Raw genomic sequence first — 26,301 nt, 5'->3', positions numbered from 1 at the left:
TATTAGCATCACAAAAAATAAGAGTATCATCAGCGAAAAGGAGATGGGAAACCATCAAAGGTCTTCCATCAGAAACACCAACACTAAAGCCTAATAAACGACCTTCATGGGCAGTATTATCCAACATTCTACTGACGGCTTCCATAACCAACACAAATAACAAGGGGGACAAAGGATCACCTTGCCGCAACCCCCTTGAACTTCCAAAAAAGCCATGAGGAGTACCATTAATAAGGATAGAGAAACGAACCGTTGATACACAAAACGAAATCCATTGCCTCCACTTATCGGAAAAACCGCAACGCTCAAGCAAGTAATTAAGAAATCTCCATTCACATGATCGAAGGCTTTCTCTATGTCCAGTTTACATAACAACCCTGGCTGACCAGACTTCAATCTACTTCAAGACATTCATTAGCAATAAGAACGGAATCAAGGATCTGCCTATTTAGAACAAAGGCATTTTGAGGAGCTAAGATGATCTCTCCTAAAACCATGCGATGATGACTAGCCAAAGCTTTGGCAAGAATTTATAAACCCCCCCAACAAGGCTAATAGGCAGGAAGTCCTTTACTTTCACTGCTGCAGCTTTTTTAGGAATGAGAGAAATGAAAGTTGCATTCTAGCTTTTTTCAAACTGGCCAGTATCATGGAAATGGTGGAACACAACCATGATGTCTGATTTGAGAATCCCTCAGCAAGTTTGAAAGAAAGCCATCGAAAAACCATCAGGCCTAGGAGATTTATCCTCATTAAACTCCATGATGACATCAAAGATCTCAGAATCCTCAAAAGGTCTCTCTAACCAATCCACATTATCCCTAAAAATCCTAGGAAAATCCAAAACATCTGGGAAAGGGTGCTGCTCTTGCCACTCCGAGTAAAGGTTCAAATAGAATTGTTCAATATGGCCAGCAATCCTATCCTAGCTGGAAGACAAAGCCCCATCAATCATGAGGTTTTCAATACAATTACTTCTTCTATTAGAATTAGCCATCCTATGAAAAAACCTCGTATTGGAGTCACCCTCCTTTAAAAACAACACTTTGGACTTTTGTCTCCAGCTAATCTCCTCTAACAAGGTTGCCTTCTCAAGATCGGCACGAAGGGATGCTTTTTCCAACATTTCCTCTTCTGTTAGAGGTTGATTGTCTGCTTTAACATCGAGAGCATTCAACTTACTCCATAATTGCTGTTTCTTGACCATGATATTGCCAAAATCTGTTTCGTTCCACTTCTTTAGGTCTGATTTTAGAGCAGTCAACTTCTTGGCTAGAATGAAACTAGGGGTCCCTTGAAAATGGTAATTTTCCCACCAGGACTTCACCTTATCTAGAAACCCTTCTGCCTTCAACCATATATTCTCAAAACGAAAGGGGATTTGCCCTCTTCGATGATTCCCACTCTCCAACAGAATAGGGAAGTGATTAGATAACACTCTAGGAAGCCTTTTTTGGGAGAAATGAGAGAAGTGATCTACCAAAGCCGGAGAAAAGAGGAACCAATCTATTCTAGAGGCCAAGGTAGAGTTAGACCATGTGAAAAGACCTCCCTTAAAAGGGTTATCCATTAGCCCATGGAGAGAAATAAAATCTGAAAAATCATTCATGCAGCGAGTGAATCTTCCCGCCCCTAATCTCTCCGAAGGAAAGCGGATGACATTAAAATCACCTCCTAAACACCAAGGTAAATTCCACCAACTGATCAAGCCTGCCAATTCCTCCCATAAAAATTGACACTTCCTATTTAAATTTGGGCCATAGGTACCTGTGAAGGCCCACTCAAAATGATCACTGACATTTTTGAACCTACACGAAATTGAAAAATGCCCCATTGCTTTTTCTATTTTTTCAACCACCCTTCTGTCCCACAAGAGCAGAATTCCACCAGAAGCTCCCTCAGAACCCAAATATAACCAATCTATGAAAGGACAACTCCAAATACTTCTAACAAGTCCTCTTGTAACCCATTCCAATTTTTTCTCTAGCAATCAAACGATATCAGCCCTCCAAGAGCATAAAAAATTACGAACCTTGAGCCGTTTTTCCTTGCCATTCAGACCTCTGACATTCCAAGATATAATCTTCAAATTCATTGGGAAATAAATAAAGCCCTGTCCTCACCATTATCACTGCGTCGAGAAGAAGTTGAACCAAAATTGACAGAGCTAAACAAACCCCTCAATTCCCTTATCCCTTTCCTTCCTGAGCTCTTCATGGCTTTGTCAGATTTTTCCTTAATATCCCTTTGCTGTAACTCAGCTTCAACAGCCAACAGGAATTTGGTAGCTGGCTCTTCCAAACCTTTGAGGGATGTCCCAAGAAAATCATCAAAGCCACTGAATTTTTCCTGAAACGATTCTGAGTACTTGTCCTTTCCCAGCAAACTCTCCAAAACCAGAGTTGCTGACCCTTCATAAATTTCCCTGACACCCAGAGGTAAGGAGAAGGCCAGAGGTTCGACACTTAGAGGAGGCAATAAATTCGAAAACTGAGAAGCATCCTCAGAACAAATATCTGATACCCAATCCTCCACACTAACATCAACCCCTTTATCTAGTTCTGAATTTATCTCCCTAGGTTCCGATGACATCTTTGCTACCAACGCCAACTGGTTCGACTCATCCACTCCAACAACGGCAGCTTCCGGTGGCAAAGAAATATGAATCGGGACTGACACTCTCTTCCCGTCTCGTAATTTGAGAACCCACTGCTCAGAATTTCCCCATTTCCTGATGGCATTGTCTATGTGCTCATAGATGATCCGTTGGATGTCACGATGCAAGGCCACTTCATCATCGAAGCACAAGGACTCATCCACCGAAGCATCAGAACAGCTAGACTCAGCCACGAAGGCTTCAGAGTTGTCGAACACTGAGAGAAACTTCTCGGTGCTCGTCGATACCATGTACGATGGCGAAGGCTCAACGACAAACTCATCGCTACCAGTTTCTGCTGTTGCTGACGATATTAGTTGGGAGGGAGGGGCTTGCGAGGAGTAAAAAGACAGTGGGTGGGTCTGAGATCGTATCAAGGAGGGCTGGGAAGGCTTAGGTTTCCATTTATAAGAATTTTTCTGTTTGGGCTTAGAGGTAGAGGTAGAGGCTGGGTCAGTCGAAGGTGGAAGGGCTTTGGGTTTGGAGTTAGGCCCACGAATAGGACAGGATTGAAAGGGGTTTGGACTAGGAATGGGCTTTGGGTTAGAGGCTTGAGCGGGTTTTGGGTTTGGAATTTAATTGATTAGAGGGACAAATTTGGGCTTAAAAGAAAGAGAGGGCTTTGGGTTAGATGCTTGGCCCATGGAAGGGTCCACCTCAGTAACTTTGGACCAGCTGATCCCCCACTTACCACTAGGCCCACGATCCAGCCTAAAAGAGAGTTCCAAACTCATCCCACCATCACCTTTAGCTAAAAAGACCTTCTCCACTGACAGAGTATTCTCCTTCCCAAGACTGCTTCTGCGAGAATTTTGGGTCTGAGAACCCAGATTTGCAAAGTTGGACTTTCGAGAATCCAACATTAAATTTTTTGGATTCGCAATGCCGCGGGAATCCTGGGTTAAAGAAGACTTCTCCGCCGCTACCTGCCTGAGAGTTTTGGGTTCATTACGACAGCCTTGCTCCACTGCTGCCACAAAAGATTTGGAGGCTTTGTATTCAGACCCAGGTAAAAGCTTAGGGGGTAGGTTAAAGGCAAGAGTTCCTGGAGCTATCGCCTTCCTCAAGTAACTACCAAAACCTCTCCAACAACAGCCCAGTTTTCCTTCCGGAACTACTATGAAACCTTTCCGTCGGCCATGTAAGAGTTCTGAGATCATAAGGAAAGAGCCATGTGCATTGAAACCCAGTTGAAGAATAAAAATTGTCTCTCCATCTCTAACAGTTTTCGCAAAGTGTCCAGGGGGCTTGGTGGAAATAAAATCTTCCATCAAAGATAACATTCTCTTTGTAGTCTCTTTGCCCATGAATATTGATTGTAATGAAACTCTACCTCTCTCGAAAATACGTAAAAGGAAGAAGGAACCCCCTTCTTCAACAGAAAATTCAAAAGATTTTGACTCAACAAAGAAAAATAAAGAGCCACCCATGACAAATTATATCCCAAAAGATACTAATTACTCACACAAAGATAACATCTTTAGGATCCACAACAACAAATATTTGCAAAAACCCAGGATATTGGGTTCCAAAATGTCAACAAAAGAAGATCAAACATTGAAAACTTCAACTACACCTTTGCTGATTTATTGTACTGGTCCTCCATCTTAATAATGTACATGATCTTCAAACAACTTCGTGTTTAATACATTCATCAAAATAGATATTTGGAATGTGAGAAATCCTAGACCACTTGGCACTGCTCTCCTTTGCACATCTTTCCTTTAATTTGGGGCAATTACAGATATTCAGCACTTCGGTTGGCTTGAAATTGGGTTAAAAGCTCCACGAAATTCTTATCTCCAACTATCCAATGATCGTTCGTCACTATCCCAACTAATACTTATTATTAGAGATGATATACAAGATAATAAATTAAAACATTGGTACAACAGATATTTACAAATGAGCATTGGCTCCTGAAGTCACCATTCTTAAAAAATTTGTAGTTAACACCCACTGAGGTATAGTGAAGAGCATTGTTAGGGTTCTCATAAAATAAGGGAAAACAGTTAACCAAGTAATAGAAGAGGCATAAAGATTTATTAGCGTTTGACATGACCTTAAAATAAAAAATAAAAAGAAAAGAATTATGCAGGATGGGCTATACCTAATATAGTTTCCACCATCTTTGTCAAACTAGTTAACATGATGTTTATTTTTTATTTTCTTTTCTTATTTTTAGAATGGAGCATTAGAAGTTTTCTTTTGAGGTAGCTAATCATCATTTCCAGAAGCTCTAGTATAGATAGACACCCATAGAATGAAAGAAACCAAGTTCAAGTTTCTAACCGGTTTTATTAATATTCTTTAAATTACTATGGCTGGAATAAATTAATTTGATTCTTCAATTACATTCATGCGGCATATACTAAAATAAATCAGTTAGGTTTATGTCAATAGCACCTGGTGTTCATACCTAGGTGTTAAATTCAGAAAAAGATATGAAAGAAAAGAGTACTATGACTTGAGATACATACAGTTTTAAGTTTGAGGATGCAGTTACCCATGAGGGAAATCCTCCAGACAGATGATTGTAGGACAAATCTCTGCACGCAAAGGAATGTGAAAAGTATTGAGCAGACACATAATGCACTCCCCCCCCCCCCCCCCCCGGAAAAAAAAAATCAGAATAAGAAATCTACAAAGCAACTAGACTGTTTTATCAATTGGTCGCATGCCAAATGCAAAACATTCTGATTTGGACACTTTATTGCATGAAATTTGGAAGATACCACACAAAGTAAGAAGGTTTCTTCTTCTTCTTCTTCTTCTTCTTCTTCTCTTTTTGGCCCCTTGATCAATTTAATTTAAGAATTATGCAAACTTGAAATGATAATAACAGCAATTAATTAATTAATTAATATTTTTAGGTATATTTTACATATTGTATTTGTAGTTAGGCAATAAAAATAAAGAAAGAAAAGAAAGTAGAATACTAGAATATGACAATACTATTATTTAAGCAAAAAAAAAGGGGGGAGTTTCTCCATTTTATAGGGAAAGGGAACTTTCTCCAATGTTAGGGTTATATTTGCCCAAGTCCATGTGTGGGCTTAGGCCCATTGTACTACTCCTAGTGTATTTTTTCTACTAGTCCTTAAGGTTTGCAGTTGTATGGATCCTAACTAGTGAAGGAAGAATTGGAGTAATTCGAGGTAGTTGTGCACTCCCAAGAGAAGGTAGAGGGGGTTTAGAGAGAACTAGCTTATCATTCACATAATGAGCAAGTACAAATACATGATTCTATTTATACTCGAGATCATGGTATTTTTTAAGCAAAATTATCTCTAAATAACTTTTAATCAACGAACCAATTGTAACAAAGTGCTTTAACAACTACCTAAATTAAATACAATCTTTAGCTTCCTACTTGCCTATTTCCCTCACATGTCATGATTCTCACAGATAATTCCTACACATGATGCCACTTTCACACGCTTACACACATAATTTTGGCTGTTGACTTGCTTGCACACGACATATGGGTTGGGGTTGCTTGGCAAGCATAGCACAAGGCCCTTACTAGGCTCCCAAGATATCCCTCCCTTTGAAAAGCACCTTGCCCACAAGGTGAGGGAATTGGAGCTGCAAGGTATGGAATAACTCTCACGTAACATAATCTACATGAGTGCCTTGATTTGACAAGCACCTCTATAGCAACCTTGTTGCCCAGCTTGGTCACTATTCTTTGTAAGATTTCTTTGGGTTCAGGAGAGAGATCCCCCTCTTTGTTAACTTGAGGATATGTTGACAAAGGAGTAGTATGTAGTTTTCCCAATTTTGGCCTGAGGTAGATACTTGAAAGACTGAATGGATCTGAAATTCAGAGGAATCCTTTGAAGGATTTAAATGGAACAAAGTACATCGGTGACAGCTTCAAATGGCTTTGAAGTCCCAAATATTTTTGTCTGTAAGGGAGTCTCAAGAACAACCAATCATCCACTGAGTATTCTCAACTAAAGTTGAGGAGTTAGGATGTTAAAGGGATGTGGATAACACCAAGTTGTCACTATGGGTAACTAATAGAATTAAAGCTTTATAGAAATCTATTGGGACTTCCCTTAAGGGTTTCAAAGAACAAGTTACAGGTTTGCTCTTAGCTCTAGAAGCTCGAAGAAATAAGCGGATGCTTGATGTAGCTTCTAAGAGGAAGATGGGAAAGGCTGGGCACAAAGGGCATTGGGAATTAAAGAGTTTATGTTCGTGGGGTGATGAGAATGAGTTAGAAAGGAACAAGAGTGCTAGTCAGGATCGGGCTGTTGTAGTGCATCAATGAATTTGAGAATTTTTTCTTGGAATGTGAAAGGGTTGAATGAGCAGGATAAGCGGCTCCAGGTCTGAAATTTGATTCGAAAGTGGAAAGTAGATTTTGTTTGTCTGCAAGAAACTAAGATGGAGTTAATTAATAGAGGTGTCATTTGTAGTTTGTGGGGAGGTCAACCTGTAGATTGGCTTTATTTAGGCTCTATGGGTGCTTCAGGTGGGGTTTTATTGATGTGGGACAACAAGGCTGTGGATAAGGTAGAGGAAGCGGTGGGCTGTTTTTTTGTCTATTGTAAATTCAAAAATGTGGTGGATCATTTTGTTTGGGCTTTCACTGGTGTTTATGGACCAAATAGTGATAGAAATAGAAGTTTCTTATGGGAGGAGTTGGCTGGTTTATGTAGTTGGTGGGATGTGCCTTGGTGTGTGGGAGGTGATTTTAATGTGGTGCGGTTTCCTTCTGAACTCTTGGGTTCTGCAAATTTCACTTCAGCTATGCATCAGTTTTCAACTTTTATCTCTAAGCATAGCCTTATTGACCTGCCTTTGGTTGGGGGAAGTTTCACTTGGTCTAATTCTAGAGAGGTTGTTTCAAGATCTAGATTGGTTAGGTTTCTATTGTCAGTAGATTGGGAGGAGAAATTTCCTTTTGTGTGTCAACGCCATCTATCTAGGTTGCTTTCAGATCACTTTCCTATCCTTCTTGAGGGTGGGAATTCACATGGAGGCAAAAAACCTTTTAGGTTTGAGAACATGTGGTTAAAGGATGAGGGATTCTTGGATAGGGTGAGTTATTGGTGGGAGTCCTCTCATTTCCAAGGAACTCCTAGTTTTGCTTTGGCTAACAAACTGAAGACGTTGAAAGTGGATTTAAAAAGATGGAAGGTGGAGGAGTTCGGCAATATAGGTCTGAGGGTGCAGAATTTATGGAAGGAGTTTAATACGTTGGAAGTTATTGAAGATGTCCGAGTTCTCTCAGCAGAGGAAAGTAGGGATAAGGATCGAATTCGTGGAGAGCTAGAAAAAACTACTTTGTTGGAAGAAATTTGCTGGAGGCAGAAATCTAGGGCTCTGTATCTTAGAGAGGGAGATAGGAACACAAAATTTTTCATCGTATTGCAAATTCGCATAGAAGATGCAATACTATCGATAGGCTTATGGTGGATGGAGAGTTAACTACGGATCAGGGGAGCATTGAGGGGTGCATTACTCATTTCTATTGGCAGTTGTACACGGAAAATAAGGTCCACAGACCTCTTTTGGATGAGGTTGCTTTTTCTAGAATTATTGAGGAAGATGCCACTTGGTTGGATAGGCCTTTTGATAAAGAAGAAGTTTTTGGAGTGGTCCGTGATTTCAATGGTGATAAAGCACCAGGTCCGGATGGTTTTACAATGGCATTTTTCCAGTCTTGTTGGAGCTTGGTGAAATCAGATATAATGAATGTGTTTCATAATTTTCATGCCCACGCTATGTTTGAAAAGAGCCTCAATGCTACTTTTCTTGCTCTCATTCCTAAGAAAACTGATGTTGTGGATGTTAAAGACTTTCGGCCTGTTAGTTTAGTGGGAGGAGTGTACAAGATTATTGCTAAGGTGTTAGCCAATCGAATGCATAGGGTGATTCACGGCCTTATTTCTGAATCTCAGAATGCCTTTGTGAAAGGTAGACAGATTTTAGATTCTGTTCTTATTGCTTCTGAGTGTTTAGACAGCCGATTGAAAGCAAGGGTTCCGGGGGTGCTGTGCAAACTGGATATTGAGAAAGCATATGATCACTTGAATTGGGAGTTTCTCATGTTTTCGTTACAGCAGTGTGGCTTTTCTGAAAAGTGGAGAAGGTGGATCAAGTGTTGTGTAGCAACTGTTAAATTCTCCATTTTGATCAATGGTAGCCCTTCTACCTTTTTTGGGAGTTCTAGAGGACTTCGGCAAGGTGACCCTTTATCCCCTTTTCTCTTTGATATTGTCATGAAGGCATTGAGCCGTATGTTGGCTACAGCTATTGCAGCAGGGTAGTTTTCAGGCATTACAGTGGGGAATGCAACTGGTTCCTTAATAACAGTGTCTCACCTTTTGTTCGCGGATGATACTCTTATTTTCTGTGATGCTGATAGCAATCATATAACAGCCTTGCATGGGATTCTCTCTAGATTTGAGGAGATGTTTGGCTTAAAAATTAATTTAGGAAAGTCTGAATTGGTTCCAGTTGGGGATGTGCCTAATCTTCATGAGTTAGTGGAGATTTTGGGCTACAGGGAGTCAGCTATTCCGTTGAAATATTTAGGTCTCCTGTTGGGGGCTTCTTTTAAAGATAAGACGATTTGGAATCTTATTGGAGAAGATGGAGCGAAGGCTAGCTGGTTGGAAGAGGTTGTATTTATCTAAGAGGGGCAAGGTTACTCTTATTAAGAGTACTCTCTCTAGCTTACCTACATATTTCCTTTCTCTTTTCCCTATCTCAGACAAGGTGGCTAAGAAGATGGAGAAATTACAAAGGGACTTCCTTTGGACTGGTATGGGGGATGAGCATAAAATTCACTTAGTAAATTGGCCTAAGATATGTAGGCCAGTGAAGAATGGAGGGATAGGCATTCGGTGTTTGAGAAGGTTTAACTCTGCCTTATTAGCCAAATGGTTGTGGCGCTATGGTTTGGAGAATGAGGCCTTTTGGAGATGGGTCATTGGGGTGAAGTATAGGAATGAGTGCGGTGGTTGGTGCACAAAATCTGTGTTTGGGGATTATGGTGTTTGTTTGTGAAAGTTCATTCGGAGTGGCTGGGGGAATTTTTCCAAATTCATTCGGTATGAAGTGGGTGATGGAACCCGTGTGAATTTTTGGGATGATGTGTGGTGTAGGGATTGTCCGCTTAAGGAGGCGTTTCTAGATCTATATAATATCAGTAGGACAAGGGATGCTTCGGTCTCTGACGTTATGTGCATTGTAAATGTGAGAGTTTCTTGGGACATTCAGTTTCGTTGGTTAGTGAATGAACAAGAGTCACAATCTTTGGATTTGTTTATGGTTTTGATATACTCCACAAAGGTGCGGGGTGTTGGTTCTGACGTTCTTTGTTGGATGCCAGCCAGCAGATGAAGTTTTAAGGTGAGTGGGTATTACCATTCTATTTCCCCTTTTACTGGTAGTTCTTTCCCTTGGAAAATGGTGTGGCAAGCGAAGGTTTCTCCTCGGGTAGTGTTTTTCTCTTGGACTGCAGCTTTAAGCAAGATTCTAACTATAGACAACCTTTGGAAGAGGCATTTTGTTGTCCTTGAGTGGTGTTTTATATGCAAAAGGTGTGGGGAGTCTGTAGATCATCTCCTCCTTCACTGTCCTATAGCTTTTGAGATGTGGAGTATGATCTTTAGCTTGTTTGGTGTTTGTTGGGTGATGCCTCAGAGAGTAGTGGATTTGCTGGATTGTTGGACATGCAAATTCAGGCGTCATCGTAATGTAGTTATCTGGAGGCTTGTACCGCACTGTTTGATGTGGTCTATTTGGCGGGAACGGAATTCTAGAAGCTTTGAGGATCATGAACGGTCCTTGATTGAGCTTAAGTCTTTCTTCTTTTTTAGTCTTCTCAAATGGTGTCTTATTTTACCATCTTTTTCATGTTTTTCCCTTCCTGTGTTGTTAGATCATTGTAATTTGGTTTCTTGATGTTTTGCCTTTTTGTACATTTTTTATGTACTGGGCTGTGTGTTTTTATATAATTTCTTTATTACTCATAAAAAAAAACTAATTATGCATTTGTCAGCTTGTATAGTCATTCTTTCTGGGGTAGCTACAAGATTGTTTTTGAGGATAGACAAGATCTGCTCCTATGTCTTCAACCATCTATAATTTGCTAGTACCAAGTATGTAGTCTATAAGCCAAGGGGGTGGAAATTGGAAACCCATACAGGGCTTCAAAGGGAGTCTTGATGGTGTTTTGAAAATTGTTGTTATTCCAATATTCTGCCAAAGGCAACCAAGGGAGTTTTGACCGTTATTTTAGATCTCACTCCTAATATATCAAAGCAACCTACACCTCACGATCAGGTCTATTATTCTCTTAGGATTAAGAGTTTATGCAAATAAAAGTCGTGAGATTTATTATTCATTTGACAGTCGTTAGAAGAATAATAAATCTCACAGCGGTCCAGTTCAATATGTCTTAACTCTTAAAACATATCAACATATCAACTAAAAGTCTCCACTTCCATGATCAAGAAAAATCATCTTAGTTGATACATTATAGTCTTCGCAGATGAAATGCCCAATTTCATCACCGACTACGAACTAAAATTCTGAGTTTACAAAGAACTTGTGATTTATATCTTCTGAGACTTTTCACATAAATCACATACTATGCATCTCATGGACTATATGATAATGTCCCAATATTCTTGTTACCATTATTTTAGATAATAATAAAACAACTTTATTAATCACAATATTAAGTCATACACAATGTCATACATAATATCATACATAGCATCATACAATAGGATTTAAGGGCACAAATCCTAACACCTACACGTCTCCTCACTTGCTTCAAATACTTCTTCATCTTTTCTCCTTTGCATTCGAAATCACTGTTCACCTGATTGGTGACCACCTAAGAGCTACAATACACAATCACACTTGTTTCCCCCACGGTTTTAGCGAGATCCAGTCCTGCTACTAAAGCTTCGTGCTTTGCTTTATTGTTTGTTGTAGGAAAGTTGAGACAAACCATGCATTCGATCTCGTCCCCTTCTGGGGAATAGAGCACTACACCGGCTTTGCCAGCTTACCTGCTAGACAACCCGACCGTGTGGATGATCCACTAAGGATGTTCTTCTGCCCCCTGGCCTTCCATATTGGTGAACTCTACAATAAAGTTGACGACCGCTTGTCCCTTTATGGTAGTACGGGGTGGTATTGTACGTCAAATTCACTCAATTATATCGCCCATAGCATCATTCGTTTAACGGCTTTGGGATTACTCATTGCTCACTGTAGAGGCTTGTCAATTAGGACGACCACATTGTAGGCCTGGAAGTAAGGCTTGAGCTTACAAATTTCCGTAACTAAAGCGAAGGCGAGCTTCTCCATTTGTGAGTACCTTACCTCCATGCCTCGGAGTGCTCGGCTAGTGTAGTATATGGGCTTCTGCACCTTATCTTCTTCCATAACTAAGGCAGCACTGACCGGAATTGGGGATACAGCTAAGTAGAGGAATAATTCTTCCCTCTGTTTAGAGGGACTTAGCAACAGTGGGGAAGAGAGGTAGGCCTTCAGATCCTCAAATGCTTGTTGACACTCGGCCATCCACTCCAAAGACTTCTTTCATGTGCGAAAGAAAGGTAGACACTTGTCTATTGCCCTTAATACGAACCTATTCAATGCGGCTACCTTGCCGTTGAGGCTTTGTACCTCTTTCACGTTCCTTGGTGGTGCCATCTCCATTATGGCTCGGATCTTGTCTGGGTTAACTTTGATACCTCTCTGAGACAACATGAACCCCAGGAACTTTCCAGCCATCACCCTGAACACACACTTGCTCGGATTGAGTTTCATGTTGTAAGAGCGGAGGGTGTCGAAGGTCTTCCTGAGATCGTCCAAATGGTCATCCTCCCTTCGGCTTTTCACTAGCATGTCGTCAACGTAGACTTGGACATTTCTTCCAATTTGATGTGTAAACATCTTGTTCATAAGCCTCTAATATGTTGCACCCGCGTTCTTGAGGTCGAACGGCATTTCTTTGTTACAGAAAAGGCCTTGGCTAGTGACGAACGAAGTCTTCTCCTAATCAACTTCATCCAGTTTGATCTGGTTGTAGCCAGAAAAAGCATCCATGAAGCTCAGTAACTAGTGTCAGGCTAAAGAGTCTACTAAGACGTCAACCTACAGGAGAGGGTAGCTGTCCTTGGGGCACGCCTTGTTTAGGTCCGTAAAGTCTACGCACATCCTCCACTTGGAGTTGGCTATCTTGACCATCACCACGTTGGCCACCCAGTTGGGGTAGTAAACTTCTCTAACAAAGTCTGCATCTTGCAACTTGCGGACTTCTTCCACTATGGCTCGGTCTCATTCTTGGGCAAACACTCCCTTCTTCTGACAAATAAGGAGAAAAGTGGGCGACACATTCAACTTGTGCACCATGACTGAAGTGTCGATCTCGGGCACGTCTCCCTGGCTCTAGGCAAAGACATCTTGGTTTTCTTTTAGAAACATGGTGAGCACCTAATGGATTGGCGGACTAGCAAGAGTGTTGATTCTAGTCATTCACTCAGGCCTTGAGTTATCGAGGAGTATCTCTTCCAATCCCTCCATGGGCTCTGCAACCATCCGTTGTTCTTCTATGCTTATGGTTTGTAAATGGTCGTCCATTTCTCGCATCGCTATGTAGCACTTGCGTGCTACCACTTGGTCCCCACGTATCTCTCTTACTCAGTACTTGGTGGGGAATTTGATCATCAGATGGTAGGTCGAAGTTACGGTCTTCCACAAGTTGAGAGTAGGTCGACCTAAGATGGCATTGTAGGCAGATAACCAGTCGACAATAAGGAATGTAACATCCTTAGTGATCTGCTGAAGGTAATCACCAACTATTACAGGTAATGTGACCACGCCAAGGGGGTATACTCTTGTTCCTCCGAACCCAACGAGTGGGGTGTTAGTCGGAACCAATCGTTCTCTCTTAATTCTCATCTGTTGGAACACCAAATAGTAGAGGATTTCAACAGAGCTCCCGTTTTCAACTAAGAGTCGATGAGTGTTTTAGTCCCCTACCTGTATGCTAACAATAAGCGCATCGTCATGTGGGTGATGGAGACGTCGAGCATCCTCCTTCGAGAATACAATTATGGGGGTATCGATTTGCGCCATCTTTGGGACGAAGCCCGTCAGCTGGACATTCTGAACCATCCTGAGGTAAATTTTACGGGCTTTTTAGATGAGCCAGAAGCTGCAGTGCCTTCTACAATCATTCTTATGTCTCCCAAGGGTGGCCTAGGATGCTCATTCTCCCTTCTGGCAGCTTGTTCTTGCGATGCATCTGTCCTTTCCTTACTGATGAACCTCTGCAACTTTCCTTGTTTGATAAGAGCTTCTATTTGCTGCTTTAAGTCGTAGCAGTCATACGTATCATGACCGTGATCATGGTGAAAACGGCAGTACTTGTCTCTTAACCTCTTACTGGGGTCTCCCTTCAGCTTGCTAGGAAATGTCAAGGCTCCTTCGTCCTTGATCTGCATCAGGTCTTGATCAATTAGGTCATTCAGCAGGGTGAAGCTTATGAACCTCCCAATGGGGGGTTGAAGTGCCTACCCTCTCGTCGGTCTCCTAACCTTGTTGTCTTCCGTCCCTTGTCCTGCCATGCTTCCTCGTGTCTTTCCTTATTCTTAGGCTTTTCTTCCTAGGCCAACAGTGCGTCCTCTACATTCATGTACTTAGTATCCCTGTAGAGTACATCCGACATAGACTTCAAGTTGTTTTTGTATAGAGAAAACAGAAACTTACCCTTTCATAACCCATTGGTGAATGCAGCCACGAGTATCTTGTTGTCAGCTTCATCAATCAAGAAGGCCTCCTTGTTAAAGCGAGTTATGTAAGACCTCAGCATCTCATCGTCCTGTTGTTTGATGTTCATCAGGCATACAGTGGACTTCTTATACCTATGCCCCCTATAAAGTACGAGGTGAACTGTATGCTCAACTCCTTGAAGGTGTTGATGGAGTTAGGCATCAACTTGCTGAACCATACCCTTGCGAGACCCTTCAGCATAGTTGGAAAGGCCTGGCACATAATCCCATCCGCCACGCCTTGCAAGTGCATCAAGATTTTGAAAGACTCCAAGTGATCTAAGGGATCCTTAGATCCATTGTAGGCCTCTACTTGTGGCATGCAGAACTTCTGCGAAAAGGAAAATGAAGTGACAGATGTAGTAAAGGGTGAATCCGTCCGATGGACCAATTCGTCGAGGTCGTTAGACACCCATTCTTTAAGGGCGTTCATCATGAAATCCATCCATTCCTTCATCATCTGCATCTCCGTGACCATGTATGGTGAAGCCGTATCTGCGATGAATGGACGGCTTGTATCCTATCGCTCTTGTCTGCTTAGGGCGTTGCTGCCCTCTGGCCCTTCTTGGTCCCTTCTCTCAGCGCTAGTACCTTCTTGGTCCTCCTCTTGAGTGTTAAGTCTTGCATTCTTTTGGCACAGTTTCTCCTCACGTACCCGAGATAACACCTGTGCAACACAGAAAAAGAAGACCCTACGGAGAGTATCGGTGTGGTACCGACCAAATACCTTTCATAACTCTAGAGTCCTAAAGCTGGGGTAAATTATGCCTACCTTGATTTGTGAGGGTTTTGGGATTTTTATAGTAGTGTAGAGCTGACCTTCATTTCTTGGTGGAGAAGATCTTCCCTTGTAAGGAAGATCCTCATTAATGCATGTACTTTGCAGGATCCTTTCCTTGTAGGATTCCTTTGATTAGGGTTGATTGTGAGATACAAGAAATTTCCTTACACAGATATCCGTGGGGGTCAAGTTAAGTCAGGCTGGATCCGTCAGCTTCTTTGACCTCGTCGACCTCTCCACAACCGTCAACCATCTGCTCTGTCCTAGCATGCCCATCGGCCTATGGAGATGCCTGTAGAGTTTCCTTGTGGGGTCATCCCATATGGTGTCGTCGGCCTAACTCTTCTGTGAAGCTGAAGGGTATGTGGGTGCCGACGACCTTTTTGCACAATGTTTCAGGGGTATTAAATTTATGGCTAAAATATCTCTATCAGGTACTAAATGGCCAAAGCAGATTTCTTAGTATCATTTAGTGATTTTTTTTTTTTTTTACTTTGAATAAGTCCTACCAAACGAGCAGTTACATCAAGTAGAAATTGCCTATTTATTGGCCTATATATCTCACAGTCCTATTGAGTGAGAACTGAGAAATGTAAGAATGATGTAGTCCTTCATTTTATGTTGGTTGGAGGGTCTAATCCACTTTATTCAAACTAGGGATGGCAATTTAGATCCGACCCACGAATACCCGGTCTGACCCGACCCTAGTGGGTTGGATTTTACCTGGCCCGATAAAGAATAGGGTTGGGTATAGGTTTAAAAAAAAAAAAAAAAATCGAAGTGAGTTCGGGTCAGGTCCGGGTTTTATCAAAAAAATCTGAAGCCTGACCCGAAACCCGGCCCAGATATTACCCGGTTATTTGAGATTACTAAAACACCCCTTATATATATATCATTGTAAACCCTAACTAACCAAATACCCAGCCACCTCTCTCCCCATTTCAGTTCACTTCTCTCTCAGTCATGCCTTCTGCCCTCACCCTAACCTTCAATCTCTCTGTCACGCCTCACCCTAACGCATAAGAGCACGCAGCCACGCCTCACGCACTCACTCTTAAGCCACGCTTTGACCTCACTCACTCGCTCTCAAGCCACGCCTCGACCTCACTCTTAAGCACGCAGCCATTGTTTGGGTTTTCTTCTTCCAATTGCTTGTGGGTATTGTTTGTTTTTGTCAAATAGATTTATGGTTGTTTGTCAAATTTAAATGTTGAGATGTTCATCAGTGGATGTTAGGCTATGGAGATTTTTTATTTATTGAACCAATGGAATGATATGTCTAAATTATTTTATCTTAGGTTCATATGGGTCAAAATCTATGTGTGTTTCCCAGTTGTTATCAATGAGCTTTTGGATACCACAAAATGGAAATGCCTATTTGTAGCACCTCATGTTTGTGGATTCCCCAGTTTTTAAGCTAGTAAGCCTAAATCATTCATATGAGTTTTGAATGGGCTTGAATCTAGGCAAAAATCTTAATGGGCTTCAAAAAAAAAATTTTTTCTTGGGCCAGATTTTGGCCTAAGAAGATAAACGGGGCCCAGCGGGGCGAGTCTGGGCCCCGGAAAAAAAAATCCGATTAATAATCGTGCCGAGTTCAGGTCGCGGGTCTTGGCTTGCGAGTCGGGTCTAGGTATGTAAAAACCTAGCCCAAACTCAACCCGTTGCCATTCCTAATTCAAACGAGGCTAATTTGTGTTTCCTATGTGCATAGCTCACCAATACTGCGATTTCTCATATTTTTGCAGCATTCATGCCCCGTATGCCATTTCATCTATAGGATAATAGTGAGAAGAAGACTGGAAACGTCAAAATAAAGTTGTGACAGTAAACAATTGTGGTCAAGCATATGATTTCACCTCGGTATTATGCAACTATAAGCCTATAACTTCCCAAAGAAGAAAATTTTCATTGTTGATTGAAATCATGATTCAAGACAAGACAAATATCTCAGTATTTACACACATGACATCACATATTATCATTTGGAAAAGGTGAAAGCCAATCAAGCATAAAGAGTATTGAATTTGAAGTGCCTTAGATAGCAAAGGTAGTGTTACTGAGTGACTACAACAAAGACAGATTTTTTTCACCTTCCATCTCCAATTATGCCACCAAACATGGTTTCAGTAACATTTACAGGAGAAGGCAATGGATCAATGAGTTGGCTAAGATCAGTGTTACCCTCATGATGCTTTCTATCTTCTTCACTCAAAAAGCTGCTTGTTATATCTTTGAAATTCCAATTAGTTAAATAACTCGGCTTTGATGTAACAATGCCAGCCTTAATATCTCCTGCAAGCATGGCCACAACACGGGACATTGGTGGCTGCATGTTTGGTGATGCCTGTGTGCACATCAAAGACACTACTATCACTCGAGCAGCTTCATTTTCGTCAAATTCTGATAATGTGGGATCTACCAACCTTAAACTCTGATTATTTTCATGTAGAGTCCATGCCTGGTGATTCATGACAAGGAGAGCAAATAAGAATTTTCTTTATAATGCAATAAATTAAGAAATGGAAAAGGAGAGAGAAACTTCCTTTCCTCATTCCAGAAGATAAATTTTTTCAGTGTCCAAGCTGTCATCTGAGTTTGGTCTCCCACTTAGGATCTCCAAAGCAACAACACCAAAACCGAAAACATCAGCTTTCTCAGTCAAGTGCCCACACATCGCATACTCCGGTGCCAAATAGCCTCTGAAACATTTAAAATTAATATGCAAGTTTATTTAAAACTATCAATGTATCTGATCAGGTTCAATTTCCATAGGAAAATTGAATATCAATAATGAAAAAAAAAATTCCAATAGCATCCTCAAGTTTGTTATAGTTATTGATCATTCTTCAAATGAATCTAGTGATTATTGATTGACTGCTAGATACTTATATAAGGATCTAGATCTTAAACTGTAATATGCATCTTGGTACAATATAAAACAGGCATTAAAGACAAAGACTTTGAGAAAATGGATAAGGAGTTTACATGGTCCCCGCAACTCGGGTGTTGATGTGGGTTTTAGTGTCATCATAAAGTTTTGCCAATCCAAAATCTGATATTTCCGGGCATAGCTTTCCATCAATCAAAATATTGCTAGCCTTCACATCTCAATGTACAATCCTTGGCCTTGACTCTTCATGGAGATAAGCTAGTCCTTTTGCAGTTCCCAAACAAACATTGAAGCGAGTAGGCCAATCAAGATGCAACTTACTTTTTCCTGCATTAGTAGTAGTTCCCATCTAATTAGATTAAGAGTCATCAATCAAATGCCAAATCCTTATTCAAGAGTTATTTGAGTGCAATGATACAAAGCTTCCCATATGGATATTGTCAAAGAACGTTAGAGTTTGGAAAAATCAGATTATGTCTTAGGGTAAAAAAAACATAGTCATATGAGATTTGGGCTACTTCAAATTATTTGGCAGTGGTCCAAAACATAATTGACAATGCTTAATGACATAACAACATCGCTTTAGTCCCAAAACTTGGGGGTTGGTTATAGATCCTCCACAGATTAATCAAGATTAGGCTCATGTATTTACTTCTATCATTCTATCTTATCTAAAATCATACTCTTGGTTACTTCCTTAATTGAAATTTTTTTTACTACTTCAAGCAATATTAATGAGAATATTAATCACGTTCCTCTGCACATAACTAAACTATCTCAAGTGACTCCCTCTCATCTTTTCATCAATTTTTCCTCTATTTTAAAGAAAATTTCTTCATTTTAAATACCATTTTTCTTTGTATTTCCAGTTATTCATCTTAATATTCTCATTTAAACTACAATAATTTTATGAACATGTTATTTCTTAAGATTTTAACATTTAGTACCACAAATCATAGTTTGTATTATAATAGTCATATAAAAATTTTCCTTTAACTTAATAAGTACTCTATGATCACACAATTTTTTAAATGTGCTTCTCCACTTCCTTCACCTTACTTTCATATATCCTATGATTCACATCATCTTCAAACTCTCCACCCTTATGAAGTGTGGATCTAAGATATCAAAGGCACTAACTCTTTGGTATCTCTTGACCCTCATGTCTTAGAACTTATGAACTTTATTTATATTGTTACCAAACAAACATTCTATGTACTTCAATTTCTTTTGATAGGTTGTACTTCAATTTTTCTTAGTAGAAATCCTTTGTATTCTAAAACATCTCTTTAAATTTCTAATTTGATATTGATTCCGCATTTAGTTCATCCACTAAAACAATATCATTTGCAAAAGCATAAATCATAGGATTTCATGTTGAATTGATTGGTGAACTCCTATAGCCAACACATAGAGATATGGATTAATATTTATCCTTGATGCAAACCTATAAGGATAGGAAACTTATTTGCAATGTCTTTCTTTGTTCTCTTTTTAGTTACAACTTTGTCATATATATCCTTAGTCAACTTAATATACATAAAAGTAGCTCTTTTTTTCCCTTAAAAAATCACCACATAAACTCTTCAAATAACCTATCATATGATTTCTCTAGGTCAATAAAACCTATATGGGGATCTTTACTGACTTCTTTATCTTTCCTTTAGATGTTTAGTAAGAAAATAGTAGGCATAAAACCAAATTGATTCTTTGATATTGTTGTTTCGTGACTTAATCTATATTCAATCACACTCTCCCAAATTTTTTGCAACCACCAAAGCAAAAGCACTACTCACATTTGTGTTATACCCCAAAAGGGCTAGTGTAGTCACAATTGACACTCATGATAGTTTTCATAAAACCCACAACCCAGTATACACCTTATATGGGACTCAACACACTTTGCTATTCAATATTAACCTAGGGCATCCCTAATGTTCTCGTCCAAGCCCACTTTGTGGGGGCAATGTCTTTGAGCTCAACAAGAGGTTACCAAGTTGGGTTTAATATTATTTGTAAACACCAGAAAAAAAAAAAAAAAAAAGAAGAAGCAGAAGAAGAAGAAGAAGAAGAAGAAGAAGGTGCTAGCCCCATCTGCTCTATATCCCAAAAAGACTAATCTAGTCACTATTGCTCTAATACAATGTTAAATTACCTATTAGAAATTGGTAAATTTAATCATTTAGCCGCATAATTTTAATACTCCCCCTTATGTGTGAGCTTAAACACCTTATTAATAGGTGAGACCCAATACAGGGGATTTTGAATGGGAGGTAGAGTGGAGGAGAAAATGATCAAACTTAGGACCTCCTAAGTTGATACCATTAAATTACCAATTCTCCCAAAAACTTAAGCTATTAGGAGATGGTGGATTTAATAATTAAACGTCATAATTCTAACAATAATTATATATTTCTAATAATTGAATGAATGATGATTTTATGGGCGGCATGGAAGGTGTGAAATGAGTATAAAGTATGTTCCTACCAAATAGTGCCTGATCAAGGCTTCCATTTTCAAGATATTCATAAACAAGAAGGCGCCTATCTCCCTCAATGCAGCATCCGTTTAGTTTCACAAGGTTACGATGTTGCACCGCAGATATGGTAGAAATTTCAGTTACAAATTGACTCTTCCCTTGGTGAGATGCCACCGATAATTGCTTCACAGCTACAATCCTCCCATCAGATAGTGTGCCCTGTGAAGTTGTAAAATTCAGTGACACGAAAAGTGAAATTCAGGGTTTTTTTTTGGTTCACAAATGGGAATGTTGGTATGTTCCTTGAACATTGCACTACTGCTTTATTCTTTTAAGCAACTCCAATAAATAGCATGACAAAACTTTATTACTTACTGTAGCTAAAATGTTAAAGATAGCCAATTACGTACAATTCTTAGGAAAAAGGTCGTTTTCAGCACACAAAGGTCCCACTTTTTTTTCAGCCTTCGGAAACATAAATATATATATATATATATATATATATATATATATATATATATATATTTTAAAGAAATTACTTTCTTAAAAGAATATTTTAGTTGCTTTTAGTATCATTTAGGTGATGATTTTGCTGACTTAGTTTTCTCATCAAACATAATGCCAAGTGTCTATCCAACATTACATACAATAATGTACTTTACCTTGAAAACAGGTCCAAATCCTCCCTCCCCTAACTTTTTTGAAGGGTTGAAGTCATCAGTCGCACTTCTCAGCTCAGCATAACTGAAAATGTTTGGTCGGAGGCCTATTCCAAGAAGCTCTGCAGGTTCAAGCAAGAGAGGATCTAGTTAACTGATTTAAACTCTTCATTATTGTCACAGTTATATATTTTGAACAATTATATATTTTGAACAATTTGATTTTTCTTTTGAGGTGGGGGGGGGGGGGGGCCCAGGGAGTGTTGGTAACATAGGATTTCAATTTAATGATATTATGTAGAAAATTTCAGCTAGACCCTTATTCCCTTTCATGGAAAGGATCCATACTATTATCCAAGCAATAATAGTACTCATACTTTTCTAACAACTAGTCTAGGATTTAGCCTTTCCAAATATCAGAGAGTACCTTGAATTTTAACCAAAGTGAGTGGTACAGAGTCCATTAGTGTTTATTTCTTAGGCTGTATTTCACCAGTACCTCCACTACTGCTGTAATGTTCTTACCGTCCTCATTATTGTGCTGTTGTTTTCTCTTCATGCAGAAAACTGCAAATATGAAAATCAAGCTCACGACTCCTACCGGGACTGCAATTCCTACAATCAAACCCAACCTGCTTTTCTTTCCTCGATTGCTTGGAGGAATCCCAGTAACATTAGATACAAAATCTGAGTAATTATTTATTATTAGTAATAAGCAGAAAATAATCATATAAAAAACATCACAAATCAATTCATAAATCATATCAGATACATTACCTGAAACAACATGAATGGCTGAAATTAGTGGCCCATAATGACCTTGTACAGGTATGCAACAAGTGTCCTTACCAGCCCAAAATAGATGAATTTCAAGATAATTCTCTGACACATTAGCCTTAAAAATCTTCTGGAGTGCTCTCTCAACGCCCCCTGCCTCCTTTGATATGTCAAAGTCCTTAAATTCTAGACTACCCTAGAAAACAAATTATAGGATAATTTTATAATTCTTATTGAATGATATAAAAAGGAATTCTTTGAAATTAAAAATAATTTGTATTATAGAAACTCTACACGAGGAGGTAATGATCTTTATTCAAGAATGGAATATATTTTTCTCTAAAGCAATCTATAGTCACCTGAATGTAGATATCGAATACACTCCTCGCTCGACTCATCCAAGTTTGAGAGCTTGGATCATCAAGACCAGTTTCCGCAAAAAACAAGCTGACATTATAAAGACCATTATGAAGACCTAGGCCATAGTATCTAAGTGATCCTGGGGACACCCTTGAAGTTTGGTAAAGTTCTGGGGTGTTAGTTGCAATGACTTGTGCCGAAGTGTTTTGAACATAACTATTATTTTCAAACAACCCCACATTGCTGACTGCCCATTTTTCTGTATCAGTTACATGATACCATGCTGCACCAAAGAATGCTGAGTTTTCGGCCTCGTACACTATACCCTCAGCAGCCATCTCTGGGCCACCACACTTGATTGAAAAGTTTGCATCTGTGGAATCATTATGTAAACTCAACTAATTTCACTTACTGATGTTTTCCCAAAAGAAGCTAATACAAATTTCTGTTCAGAATAAAAATATTCAGGTTGATTTTGGCTTGGAAGAGTGTCATTATATAAGTCACATGCCAATGCAATATATTTTACCTTTCATTTCCAAGTATAATCGAAATTCATAAAGTAGGCACCATACATTAACCATTCAGGTCATCAGGGTAAAATTAATAGTTGCAGAAAGCAACAACTCTCCCTCTCTCTCTTCTAATACACACAAGCATGTATAAAATAAGAGGGTATTGCTTCTGTCCTTCCTAAAGTTGGCTTTATAAAAGACGAAGGCTCAAGTTTGCAAAATTTCTGGCTTTCCAAGTTGTAGCAAAGTTCATGCATACTTCTTTTGTCAATAACCATCTGAGTATTAGATTATTTAATCTCAAAAGGAGTTGTAATGAGTACAGCTCAGAGCTGCCACAAAGCCAAATTTCAGTATGACTTTCTAGTTCCTTTTTTGACATCTATAGAATTAACATAAGCTAGCCTGCCTTCTTACTTCAAGTTTCTACTTGTGATAAGAACCAAAATGTGTTTCATCCCCTTAGCAATTTTATTTATGATATAAAGGAAGTATCAATAGAAAAATAATACCTGAGAAGCAGCGCAATTTTCCTTAACTTGATATTAAATTAAATCATAAATAACTAAAGGGGTAACCTATGGCAAACTACCCTATCAAGATTAACAGGGTCTGACCCACTTTCTGCTATAATAATGTCAGGTTTTGTAAAAATTCGGTCAATCAACAGATCAAAGGAAACACTTAAAAGGGGAAGGATGAATTAGATTATTCTTTCCTTTTTCAAAAAAATGAACATAATTTTGCTTATACATGAAATACCATTTATTGTTCAAATATTGTTTGGCAACACAATACTCAAGAAAATTGGAAGATATCTATTTTTTTACAGTTTGATTTGAATCTACATATGATCCCACCATCCTATGGGAAAATACCGGGGCCCCATCAATCATGATAGGCTGTGCCCTGTCATATCCAATAACAAAGTATAAGAAAGAAATAACTTACAAAGTGGAGAGTTCCTTTTGCATGGGAAATTTCTCTGGAGGCAATTCAGTCCTGTCATAACACTGCAAACACAGATCTGAATTAACAAATTTCATGAAAGAATTCATTGAACTAAAGATGTGAAATGGTAATCACTTTCTTTCTCATGCCTACTTTTGGACTTTGTTAAAAGAGGGTGAGAGGAGGAACCGCAACTCACCTTATGTTTGATTTGTCAAATACGAAGTTGTTTGCCACCAAATTCCTACATAATTTTATCCAATGATCCTTCGTCACTATCACAATTGATACTTATTATTAGAGATGATATATAGGATTATAAATTAAAACATTGGTACAGCAGATATTTGCAAATGAGCATTGGCTCCTGAAGTCACCATTCTTCAAAAATCAGTAGTTAACACCCACTGAGGTATAGTGAAGAGCATTGTTAGGGTTCTCATAAAATAAGGGAAAACAGTTAACCAAGTAATAGAAGAGGCATAAAGATTTAAAAATCCATATTACATTATATATAATATAATATATGGATTTATATATGTAATATATGATTTTATATTACATTATATATATACTATATGGATTGTTAGAATCCTTATAAACCAAGATGACTAACAGATGCAAAATGGCTATAGCACATGCAAGATGACTAAGCCATGCAATCCGTATAAAACAAGGCATGAAATAAAATCTAAGCCATGCATTGAATGAAGTCCAAGGCATGGAATGAAGTCTTAGCCATGCAATAAATCAAGCCGTGCAATGCATTAACATTCAAGTCCAAGCTGTGCAATTATAATCCAAACGGTGCAAAGCATAGGACAGTTACTCCAACAATCAACAATAACCATAAATCAATGCAATCCGTGGGACATCAAGATAATTACCATCAAATTGTCTTATTATACGTCCCATCGCACTTGACAGTTATTGTTTTATTCAATAACTGTATCCTCTAGGCCATAATCATACACGGCTCCTCTTCAATAACAATATATCCTTGTGCAGACACGGATATATATACACATATACAAGTGATGCAATTCTCTACATTATATTCAAATGATGCAATAACTATTAAGACACAGCACCATTACTCTATGATGCAGAAAATTGAAACACAAAGATAACGGTTTTCTTAAATTCTAAAATTCAATCATATATTATACAATCATAAGATGAAAACCTGGCTCTAATACCAATTGTAGGAAAAACTAGTTTTGTATCTCATACGAAACATGTAACGGAAGTAACAAACAATAATCTATTTCATTCATGATTGATAACATGCACTATGTAAAATTCAGAATTTAAGAACAAAATAGCATACCTTGGTGTGGAGAAATTCAAAACAAAGATTAGAAGTACTTGGGAACACTTTTAATCTTCACTCCAATTCCACTTTATGCCCAAGATGTGTGGTCTCTTAATTAGTTTTCAAGAGAGAATGATAGAATGTCTCACTCTAACATACACATCATTTTCACAATGATGTCTCTCTCTAATTCTTTTTTCTTAATAAAAAATTTTGTATGTTTCTCCCTTTATAACTAACTGATTATCTAATTGGGTGACCTATTGGGCATTTCCAATTGGGCTTAGTGTGTGGCTTGGAGTGGAACCAAATGGGACCAATAAGACACTAGCTCTAATAGGCCTTGGGCTTTTCCGTTAACTCTTGACAAGTCCAAAGCTACCATTAATTATATTTAATACCACTATATAAATATAATTGCACTCTAGACCTTATTAATAAATTATATCCCAAGACTTTATTGTACATGCAACCCCTTCATAAAATATTTGTAGTAATATAAAGTCATAAATATAAATTGCTACTTTGAAAATTACTAAATCTTAATCCTTGAGTACCCAGTTTAATCCTTTAAGTTATTCATCATATATTTATGAAATCCAATTTCATAAATATATACTTTAGTAACTCTTTACTAAAGTGGTTAGGCCTAATACTCTGAATAACCAAACCCATTAAACTTATCTCAAAGGAATATTTTATATTTTCATTAAGAGATTATGAATTTCATCTTGAGAATATATGTTCCATCTGCCCAACATACTGAAGTTTTGACCGTTACTTTAGATCTCACTCCTAATATATCAAAGCAACCTACACCTCATAATCAAGTCTATTATTCTCTCAGGATTAAGAGTTCATGCTAATAAAAGTCGTGAGATTTATTATTCATTTGACTGTCGTTAGGAGAATAATAAATCTCACAGCGGGTCTAGTTCAATATGTCTTAACTCTTAAAACATATCAACTAGAAGTCTCCACTTCCATGATCAAGATAAATCATCTTAGTTGATACATTATAGTCTTTGCAGATGAAATGCCCAATTTTATCACCGACTACGAACTAAAATTCTGAGTTTAGAAAGAATTTGTGATTTAT

At 38.7% G+C, this 26,301-nt stretch overlaps 2 protein-coding genes across 2 annotated transcripts; both read right to left on the bottom strand.

Annotated features, from left to right (window-relative positions):
* Positions 1–13,339: 13,339 nt before the first annotated feature.
* Positions 13,340–13,777, bottom strand: LOC142635535 (uncharacterized). The gene is made up of 2 exons (XM_075809673.1): positions 13,682–13,777; positions 13,340–13,600 (listed from the first exon to the last, which is right to left on the bottom strand). The coding sequence occupies exons 1-2, from the start codon at positions 13,775–13,777 to the stop codon at positions 13,340–13,342; spliced, it is 357 nt and encodes a 118-aa protein (XP_075665788.1).
* A 4,034-nt stretch (positions 13,778–17,811) lies between these two features.
* Positions 17,812–23,035, bottom strand: LOC142636467 (putative LRR receptor-like serine/threonine-protein kinase At1g56130). Its single transcript, XM_075810709.1, has 7 exons — positions 22,421–23,035; positions 22,062–22,257; positions 21,810–21,971; positions 21,288–21,406; positions 20,634–20,844; positions 18,242–18,473; positions 17,812–17,955 (listed from the first exon to the last, which is right to left on the bottom strand). Exons 1-6 carry the CDS (start codon positions 22,757–22,759, stop codon positions 18,364–18,366), a joined length of 1,137 nt encoding a protein of 378 aa, XP_075666824.1. The 5' UTR covers positions 22,760–23,035; the 3' UTR covers positions 17,812–17,955; positions 18,242–18,363.
* Positions 23,036–26,301: the final 3,266 nt, after the last annotated feature.

Source organism: Castanea sativa, chromosome 5 (assembly GCF_040712315.1).
Source record: "Castanea sativa cultivar Marrone di Chiusa Pesio chromosome 5, ASM4071231v1".
NCBI lineage: Eukaryota > Viridiplantae > Streptophyta > Magnoliopsida > Fagales > Fagaceae > Castanea > Castanea sativa.
This window is presented reverse-complemented; position numbering and strand designations above follow the sequence as displayed.

Bases quoted from the DNA above. Each gene is read 5' to 3' on its own strand.
- LOC142635535 (XM_075809673.1), bottom strand. From the start codon at position 13,777: ATGGCGCAAATCGATACCCCCATAATTGTATTCTCGAAGGAGGATGCT. The intron at 13,601-13,681 runs GTAGGGGACTAA...GTGTTCCAACAG, and splicing joins CGCTTATTGTTAGCATACAG to ATGAGAATTAAGAGAGAACG.
- LOC142636467 (XM_075810709.1), bottom strand. From the start codon at position 22,759: ATGGCTGCTGAGGGTATAGTGTACGAGGCCGAAAACTCAGCATTCTTT. The intron at 22,258-22,420 runs GTGACTATAGAT...TTTGTTTTCTAG, and splicing joins TATTCGATATCTACATTCAG to GGTAGTCTAGAATTTAAGGA. The intron at 21,972-22,061 runs GTAATGTATCTG...ATAATTACTCAG, and splicing joins AGCCATTCATGTTGTTTCAG to ATTTTGTATCTAATGTTACT.